The sequence below is a fragment of the Oncorhynchus tshawytscha genome, linkage group LG33 (genome assembly GCF_018296145.1).
Source record: "Oncorhynchus tshawytscha isolate Ot180627B linkage group LG33, Otsh_v2.0, whole genome shotgun sequence".
Taxonomy (NCBI): Eukaryota; Metazoa; Chordata; class Actinopteri; order Salmoniformes; family Salmonidae; genus Oncorhynchus; species Oncorhynchus tshawytscha.
In genome coordinates, this window is record NC_056461.1 from 46143441 (window position 1) to 46153440 (window position 10000).

A 10000-nucleotide genomic window follows, 5' to 3' on the forward strand; every position below is an offset into this window, starting at 1 on the left:
CACTCTGACAGACCTAGCAAAAATTCTTGAGAAATTGCTCTTGCAATTTTTTAAATATATATATATTTTTTTTGGGGGGGGGACAATTTTAATTGAAAGGTACTTAATAAGGCAAGTAAGCTACCCAGAAATAATTTGATATTGAGATAACAAACTGACTACACCTTTTAAATAATACTTTTAGGTGCTCTCCTCTGGTCATCCAATGTAGGCCTACATCTTGTTGCATTGCCCAAATAAATAACATAAATTCAATACCCAATTTCCCAGGGATCTGTGTGTCCATTCTCCCCTGAGGAGAGTGAAAGTGTTATACCTGGTGGCTTAGAGTGTGTATTTACACTGAGTGTACAAAACATTAAGAACGTCTGCTCTGTCCATGACATACACTGACCAGGTGAATCCAGGTGAAAGCTATGATCCCTTATTGATGCCAATTGTTAAATTCACTTCGATCAGTGTAGATGAAGGGGAGGAGACGGGGGTTAAAGAAGGATTTTTAAGCCTTGAGACATGGATTGTGTATGTGTACCATTCAGAGGGTTTATGGGAGAGACACAAGACCCAAGTGCCTTTAAACAGGGTATGGTAGTAGGTACCAGGTGCACCAGTTTGAGTCACAAACTGCAACGCTGCTGGGTTTTTCACGCTCAACAGTTTCCCGCGTGTATCAAGAATGGTCCACCACCCAAAGGACATCCAGCCAACATGACACAACTGTGGGAAGCATTGGAGTCAACATGGGCCAGCATCCCTGTGGGACGCTTTCTGTTTAGAGTCCATGCCCCGACCAATTGAGTCTGTTCTGAAGGCAAAAGTGCAACTCAATATTAGTTAGTGTGTCTGTAATATTTTGTAGACTCAGTGTATGTTGTTGTTTTAAGCAACAATAAGGAAAGCAACAGGATAAATATGTAGGGTAAACGTATCCAGTAACTCCCGAGTGACGCAGTCGCAGTGGTCTAAGGCACTGCATCTCAGTGCAAGAGGCGTCACTGCAGTCCCTGGTTCAAATCCAGGCTGTATCACATCCGGCCGTGATGTGGAGTCCCATAGGGTGGCGTACAATTGGCCCAGCGCTGTCCGGGGTGGGCCGTCATTGTAAATGAGAATTTGTTCTTTTTTTGTTCTTTTAAATACAAACAATAAATTAATCCTGTCATCTCTTCTTAGTGTCTAGGATCTATTCTGTTGCCAGGTTTGTATTAATCTCCTAACCTTGGCTTCTAGGGCTTGGTCTGTCATTCTGTCTGTATACTGAACTCTCCTACCTTGTCTTCCAGGGGTCGGTCTGTCATTCTGTCTGTATACTGAACTCTCCTACCTTGTCTTCCAGGGGTCGGTCTGTCATTCTGTCTGTATACTGAACTCTCCTACCTTGTCTTCCAGGGGTCTGTTTGTCCACTCCCCCTGAGAAGAATGAAGGGGTTATTCCTGGTAGAGCCACTGGTAGCCTTCTATTCCTTTGCCAGTTTCCTGATCTACCCCTTGGTACAACAGTATGTGTACAGGAGACTATGGCAGGAGATGACCAACACAACCTACCCTGTCTCTGACAACACCTCACGCTGCGATCCTTCCAACACCAGCAGCCACCATGAGGTTAGTTACTATAGAAACCCAAACCAACACAACCTACCCTGTCTCTGACAACAACCAACAGGTTAGTTACTGTAGAACCTAACCAACACATCCTACCCTGTCTCTGACAACAACCAACAGGTTAGTTACTGTAGAACCAAACCAACACAACCTATCCTGTCTCTGACAACAACCAACAGGTTAGTTACTGTAGAAACCCAAACCAACACAACCTATCCTGTCTCTGACAACAACCAACAGGTTAGTTACTGTAGAAACCCAAACCAACACAACCTATCCTGTCTCTGACAACAACCAACAGGTTAGTTACTGTAGAAACCCAAACCAACACAACCTATCCTGTCTCTGACAACAACCAACAGGTTAGTTACTGTAGAAACCCAAACCAACACAACCTATCCTGTCTGACAACAACCAACAGGTTAGTTACTGTGGAAACCCAAACCAACACAACCTACCCTGTCTCTGACAACAACCAACAGGTTAGTTACTGTAGAAACCAAACCAACACAACCTACCCTGTCTCTGACAACAACCAACAGGTTAGTTACTGTAGAACCTAACCAACACATCCTACCCTGTCTCTGACAACAACCAACAGGTTAGTTACTGTAGAACCTAACCAACACAACCTACCCTGTCTCTGACAACAACCAACAGGTTAGTTACTGTAGAAATATTTATTTATTTATTATTATAATTATTAATATAATAAATATTATGTATTATTATAATAATAATTATAATGCTCACATGAATGTCATGCATAATATATGTTCATGTCATTGTTACTTAAAAATAATTATAATTTATTAGAATAACGACAACATTGCAGTGCAAATGTCATGTGTAAAATAGTAAAAAAAAAAAAAAAAATGTCATTTTTGGAAGTAAACCTGCACTGCTTGGTAAAACCTTTGGCTTAGTTGTTCCTGTGGGCTGGCCCTCATCTGCTTTGTAATCCAAGTATTCCCATAGTGTCCTTCTGTTCGGTCAACAAGCTGGGAGTGTGGAGGCACGATGTCAGCGTTTCTGCTCTTATCTTCTGATCCTCTAAATCATTTATGGAGATAGAGCCCCACAGCGGAGGTGTCATAATACCCATAAAACCTTTAATTTTAATTTAACCTTTATTTAACTAGGCAAGTCAGTTAAGAACAAATTCTTATTTTCAATGACGGCCTAGGAACAGTGGGTTAACTGCCTGTTCAGGGGCAGAACGACAGATTTGTACCTTGTCAGCTCGGGGATTCAAACTTGCAACCTTTCGGTTACTAGTCCAACGCTCTAACCACTAGGCTACCCTGCCGCCCAAGCGGTCAAACAGAGAAATGGTTCCAATAGTTTTTCCACCATTCGTTTTTTCCCTTAGGGGATTTTTAGAAACGTGGACACTTACTCGTCAAACATCTCCAAAATCATGGCCATTAGTATGGAGTTGGTCCCTCCGTTGCTGCTATAATAGCTTCCACTCTTCTGGGAAGGCTTTCCATTAGATGTTGGAACATTGCTGCTATAACAGCCTCCACTCTTCTGGGAAGGCTTTCCACTAGATGTTGGAACATTGCTGTTGGGACTTGCTTCCATTCAGCCACGAGCATTACTGAAGTCGGGCGATTAGGCCTGGCACGTAGCCGATGTTCCAATTCATCCCAGAGGTGTTCGGTGGGGTTGAGGTCAGGGCTCTGTGCAGGCCTGTCAAGTTCTTCCACATCGATCTCGACAAACCATTAGATCTCAATTTGTGTACGTGGGCATTGAAACAGGAAAGGGCCTACCGCAAACTATTGCCACAAAGTTGGAAGCACAGAATCGTCTAGAATGTCATTGTATGCTGTAGTGTTAAGATTTCCCTTCACTGGATCTAACGGGCCCGAACCATGAAAAACAGCCCCAGACCATTATTCCTCCTCCACCAAACTTTACAGTTGGCACTATGCATAGGGGCAGGTAGAATTCTCCTGGCATCCGCCAAACCCAGATTAGTCCGTCAGACTGCCAGATGGTGAAGCGTGATTCATCACTCCAGAGAACGTGTTTCCACTGCTCCAGAGTCCAATGGCAGAGAGCTTTACACCACTCCAGCCAACGCTTGGCATTGCACATGGTGATCTTAGGCTTGTGTGCAGCTGCTCGGCCATGGAAACCCATTTCACGAAGCTCCCGACGAACCGTTATTGTACTGACGTTGCTTCCAGAGGCAGTTTGGAACTCGCTAGTGAGTGTTGCAACCTAGAACAGACGATTCTTACGCGCTACAGCACTCGGCGGTCCCGTTCTGTGAGTTTGTTTGGCCAATCACTTTGCGGCTAATCCTTTGTTGCTCCTAGACGTTTCCACTTCACAATAACCGTATTTACAGATGACCGGGGGGGGCAGCTCTAGAAGGGCAGAAACGGACTTGTTGGAAAGGTGGCATCCTATGACGGTGCCATGTTGAAAGTCACTGAGATCTTCTACTGCCAATGTTTGTCTATGGAGATTACATGGCTGTTTGCTCTATTTTATACACCTGTCAGCAACGGGTGTGGCTGAAATAGCCAAATCCACTAATAAGAATGGGTGTCCACATACTTTTGTCCACGTAGTGTATATGGTGGTGAAATTTCCCTTCCTTATGTTATAATTCGTATTATTTCTTTACCAAAACAAATATGGTTCTTCATGTTCTGAATCATATATATAGGGTGTATCAGTACCATTGTCGATGTGCAGGGGTATGAGGTAGTTGAGGTAGATATGTACATACATACAGTATAGGTAGGGATAAAGTGACCAGGCAACAGGATTATATAATGAACAGTAGCAAAATTTGTGCAAAAAGGGTCAATGCAGACAGTCCGGGTAGTTATTTGGTTAACTATTTGTCAGTCTTATGGCTTGGGGGGTAGAAGCTGTTCAGGGTCTTGATAGTTCCAGACTTGGTGCCTTGGTACCTCTTGCCATGCCGTAGCAGAGGGAACAGGCTATGACTTGGGTGGCTGAAGTGTTTGACCATTTTTAGTGCCTTCCTCTGACACCGCCTGGTATAGAGGTCCTGGATGGCAGGAAGCTTGGCCCCAGTGATGTACTGGGCCTTACCCACTACCCTCTGTCGTGCCTTCCTCTGACACCGCCTGGTGTAGAGGTCCTGGATGGCAGGGAGCTCGGCCCCGGTGATGTACTGGGCCGTAACCCACTACCCTCTGTAGAGCCTGGTATAGAGGTCTGGGCCATACCCACTACCCTCTGTAGAGCCTAGTATAGAGGTCTGGGCCGTACCCACTACCCTCTGTAGGGCCTTCCTCTGACACCACCTGGTATAGAGGTCTGGACTGTACCCACTACCCTCTGTAGGGTCTTCCTCTGACACCACCTGGTATAGAGGTCTGGGCTGTACCCACTTCCCTCTGTAGCGTCCGCTGTTTGATGCCAATCAGTGTCCATACCAGGCGGTGATGCAGCTCGTCAAAATGCTCTCAATGGTGCAGCTGTAGACCTTTTTTGAGGATCTGCAAGCCCATGACAAATCTTTTCAGCCTCTTGAGGGGGAAAGAGACATTGTCGTGCCCTGTTCACGACTGTGTTGGTGATCTGGGATGATGTCTGGGATGATGTTGTTGATCTGAGCCTTGACTAGCCTTTCAAAGCATTTCATGGCTACAGATGTGAGTGCTACAGGGTGATAGTCATTTAGACAGGTTACCTTGGCGTTCTTGGGTACAGGGACTTGTGTTGGTCTGATTTAAACATGTTGTTATTACAGACCGGGTCAAGTAGAGGTCAGAGCATTACACTTCCTGGTAATCCGTCTGGCTTGTTAACGTTGACCTGTTTAAAGTTCTTACTCACATCGGCTACTTATAGCGTGATCACACAGTCGTCCGGACTAGCTGGTGCTCTCATGCATGGTTCAGTGTTGCTTGCCTCGTAGCAAGCATAGAAGGCATTTAGCTCATCTGGTAGGCTCGCGTCACTGGGGCAGCTCACGTCTGGGCTTCCCTTTGTAATCGGTGATAGTTTGCAAGCCGTGCCTCACCCGATAAGTGTCAGAGCCAGCTAGCAGGCTACTGTAATTATTAACATGGTTAGACTGTAACCAACTAGGAAAGGTCACGTCTCATTAGACTGGTTTCAACTGGTTTCTCCAGTTGATTTGGTTGATTGGCTAAGCAGAGCCTTAATGCTTTTCTGTTATAGCCTAGTCTGAAAAGACGGCGCAGTCAGTGGCCATTGAAAGACACAGAGAAAATATGTCTGAATGACTTGTTGATCAGGAAAAAAAGCCTTCTTGTTTTGGGTTTGAAAAGTCAAGAACCACATCTACACCTGTTGTGGTTGAGACGAGAGTTAAGTTTCTTTCTGCTTGAATCCTGATTGACATAAATAACATTATATTTCCCCGTAGAGCTGTCTACTGGCCTATAACAGAGCAGAGAATTGTCACATTTCTCCTTTTTTCTGTTGTATACTTCCTATTTTCTTCATGATTGCATCAAATCAGAAATGAATCACTGTGGATAAAGAGAGTCTGGTGTTCCGTGGAATGTAGTCCGTAATTTGTCATGGTTATCTCCCGGTCTGACTGTGTCTGTAATTTGTCATGGTTATCTCCCGGTCCGACCGTGTCTGTAATTTGTCATGGTTATCTCCCGGTCCGACTGTGTCTGTAATTTGTCATGGTTATCTCCCGGTCCGACTGTGTCTGTAATTTGTCATGGTTATCTCCCGGTCCGACTGTGTCTGTAATTTGTCATGGTTATCTCCTGGTCCGACCGTGTCTGTAATTTGTCATGGTTATCTCCTGGTCTGACTGTGTCTGTAATTTGTCATGGTTATCTCCTGGTCTGACTGTGTCTGTAATTTGTCATGGTTATCTCCTGGTCCGACTGTGTCTGTAATTTGTCATGGTTATCTCCTGGTCTGACTGTGTCTGTAATTTGTCATGGTTATCTCCCGGTCCGACTGTGTGTTGTTTTCCCCCTGTGGCTATTATCCATTACCTTGTGTGTTTTAACTGATTGTGTTTTTATTATCTGGGGTAAACACACACGGCACTCCAGCTAAAAACAACGATTTTGCTTCAGTCACAAAATCTCTGCTCCATGATCCCCCTCCCTCACCTTCATGATGTTGTTTGTTTCTTTGTCTCTTCTCCCTCGATACCGAGCTCTTCTCCATGTTGATGTTAATATAGTTTGTCTCTTCTCTTCTCTCTCTCTGTCTCTGTCTCTGTCTCTGTCTCTGTCTCTGTCTCTCTCTCTGTCTCTCTCTCTCTGTCTCTCTCTGTCTGTCTCTGTCTCTGTCTCTCTCTCTGTCTCTGTCTCTCTCTCTCTCTCTGTCTCTGTCTCTCTCTCTGTCTCTGTCTCTCTCTCTGTCTCTCTCTCTCTCTGTCTCTGTCTCTGTCTCTCTCTCTGTCTCTGTCTCTCTCTCTGTCTCTCTCTCTCTCTGTCTCTCTCTCTGTCTCTCTCTCTGTCTCTCTCTCTGTCTCTCTCTCTGTCTCTCTCTCTCTGTCTCTCTCTCTGTCTCTCTCTCTGTCTCTCTCTCTGTCTCTCTGTCTCTGTCTCTGTCTCTCTCTTTACCTTGTTCTTTTTCATGTTTGTTATAGGAGGTGCAGAAGGCGGCGTCTCTCTTCTCCCTCTACACTGAGCTCTTCTCCATGATCCCCTCTCTGGTCGTCACCCTCATCCTCGTCGCCTACAGCGACCAGCGCGGACGCAAGATCACCATCATCCTGCCTCTGATTGGCTCTCTGTTCTACGCCCTGTCTTTCCTGGCCGTCTCCTTCTTCGAGCTCGACCTCTACCTCCTCATCGTCTCGTCGTTCGTCAGCGCCCTGTTCGGGGGCTCGGGGACGTTACTGGGTGGCTGTTTCTCCTACATCGCTGACCTGTGTGAGGACGGACAGCAGAAGACCCTGCGTATGGCCGGGATAGACATGGTGATCGGCCTGCTGTCTGGAGTGGCCTCTCTCTCTACGGGATACTTCCTCCGAGCAGCAGGCTTCAACTGGCCCTTCTTCACCTCTGCTCTGTTCCAGTGTTTCAACCTGCTCTACGCCGTCTTCATCCTGGAGGAGACGCTCCAACGACCTCCAGATGACCCCCTGGATGGATCTCCGCGCCGCACCGCCATGCATCAGCTGGCCTGCGGGGTCTACCAGCTGTTTGCAGGGGCCAGCAGGAGGCGTAACGTCCTCCTGGTGCTCCTCCTTCTCCTCTTCTCCTCCTTCTCCTTCACCAACATGGGTGGGCTCTCCATGATCACGCTGTACGAGCTCAACCAGCCGCTGTGCTGGACCGAGATCCTGATTGGCTACGGCTCGGCGCTGTCCACCACGGTGTTCCTGACCAGCTTCGTGGGCGTGACTGTGTTCTCTCGCTGCGGCGTGCCCAACCTCGTCATCATTCTCATAGGGATACTGAGTGTCATGGCGGGTATGACCCTGGTGGCCTTCGCCAAGACCACACTCATGATGTTCCTGGGTAAGGAATAAGGAGGATTTTCAATGGTAACATGGTCCTGTGAATAGAGAACTCTATACTATGTGAGCCAGGGTTGGGGTCAATTCCATTTAAATTCAGTTAATTCAGGAAGTAAACTGAAATTCCTATTCTGAATTTTTGTCAATATAATTCAATGGAAATATGAAATTGAAATGGAATTGACCCCAACCCTGATGTGAGCCAAGTGTTGGTTAACTTATGCCTTGGGCCTGGAGTTATTCCTGAGCTGGAACACCTCTGGGCCCCAGTTAGTCTGATCTGGTGTTTGGGAACAACTCTGGGCCCCAGTTAGTCTGGTCTGGTGTTTAGGAACACCTCTGTGCCCCAGTTAGTCTGATCTGGTGTTTAGGAACACCTCTGGGTCCCAGTTAGTCTGCTCTGGTGTTTAGGAACACCTCTGGGTCCCAGTTAGTCTGGTCTGGTGGTCAGAAACACCTCGGAGCCTACCTCGGAGCCCCAGTTAGTCTGGTCTGGTGGTCAGGAACACCTCGGTGTCCCAGTTAGTCTGGTCTGGTGGTCAAGAACACCTCGGAGCCTACCTCGGAGCCTACCTCTAGCTACCTCGTGTCGATCTGAAAGGATAAGTGTAAGCAGAAAGGGCAAATTGAAGGCCATAAACATCACCTGTAAAGGTTTATATGGTAGTATAAATGGAACCATATAGTTTTACTGTGACATGACTGACAGGTCGTTTCATGTCACTACGCCCACCATCTCAGATTGTTCTGAAATGGTTTCTGTACTTAGAAATAGATAAGATTAGCATTCATACAACATTATTTTCTTGAAATATAATTTGAAGCTAATTCATTACACCCAAATTGGCCTATTTTTCATTTTATAGGATTCATCTAATATTCAATAAATATAGTAAATATAATATTCAATAAATATAGTACCCAACATCCCATTTGGGCCCACTTTTCTTTCTAATAATAGGTTTGACATGAGGAATAAAAATGAAGTGGTCACCCAGCCACCCACTGACTGAGTATACAGTATCAGTTCTCTGTTTCTGACTGGTAGTATGGTGCTGCGGTTCGGGGGTTTTAGATGATTCTTTTTTTCCCCTGTTCAGAGAAATTAGTCATTACATTTGTTAGATTTGTGTCCGACATCCTGATATTACCAGATTCTGACCACTAGATGGTGCAGTTCCTGCTATTGGGTGATTAAGAGAATCACCCCCACCCCACCTCAATGTTAAAGGGATAGTTCACCTAAATTACATTTACACTAAATTAACCAAATTAGATTTGATCATGAAGTGTGAAAATGCTAATATAGGTACCATTGACTTGCATTGGATTTTTTTCCCACAGTTGCTAAAAAAGTTAGCATTTGAAACAGTGACAAACAAAACCAAAGGATGGGTTGCTGACATACCTTGTCGATAGACTTCTTGCAGGGTAAGGAAACCAATGTAATTTTCAAATTTGGGTTTTGTATATCTTCAAACTTTTTTCACCTAATGGCAGGAGCAGCATCATCTATTTGTCAGAATCTGGTAATATCAGGATGTAGGATGGGACAACCTGGACTCGAGGGTAGACGTCACAGAGTAAACGTAAATCCGGGACACTCCAATTAGTATTATATGTTATATTTTGTATGGTATGTATTAATTTGTGGATGTCCATCATCCATTTTGTTAGCTAGGTGGTTAATGTTTAGCTAGGTGGTTAATGCTAGCCAGGTGGTTAATGTTTAGCTAGAAGGTTAATGTTAGCTAGGTGGCTAACATTAGGCGTTAGGGATTAAAGTTAGGGTTAGGAGTTAGGTTAGGGTAAGGGTTAGCTAACATGCTAAGAAGTTGCAAAGTAGCTACAAAGTAGTAAGTAGTTGCAAGGTTGCTAATTAGGTAAAATGCTAAAGTTGTCCGTGATTCGATTCGAACACACAACCTTTGGGTT

The 10000-nt window shown here is 45.3% G+C and overlaps 1 protein-coding gene across 3 annotated transcripts in view; it reads left to right on the forward strand.

Annotated features, from left to right (window-relative positions):
• slc46a3 (solute carrier family 46 member 3) overlaps positions 1-10000 on the forward strand; it is a 23717-nt gene that overhangs the window by 4873 nt on the left and 8844 nt on the right. Inside the window, exons 2-4 of one of the 3 annotated variants that reach the window (XM_042311586.1) lie at positions 1174-1198; positions 1390-1602; positions 7190-8066. In XM_042311586.1, coding sequence (XP_042167520.1) covers positions 1420-1602; positions 7190-8066 — 1060 coding nt within the window. In that variant the 5' untranslated portion in view covers positions 1174-1198; positions 1390-1419. The remainder of the gene's footprint in view (positions 1-1173; positions 1199-1389; positions 1603-7189; positions 8067-10000) is intronic. The other 2 variants (XM_042311585.1, XM_042311587.1) reach the window with 2 other exon arrangements.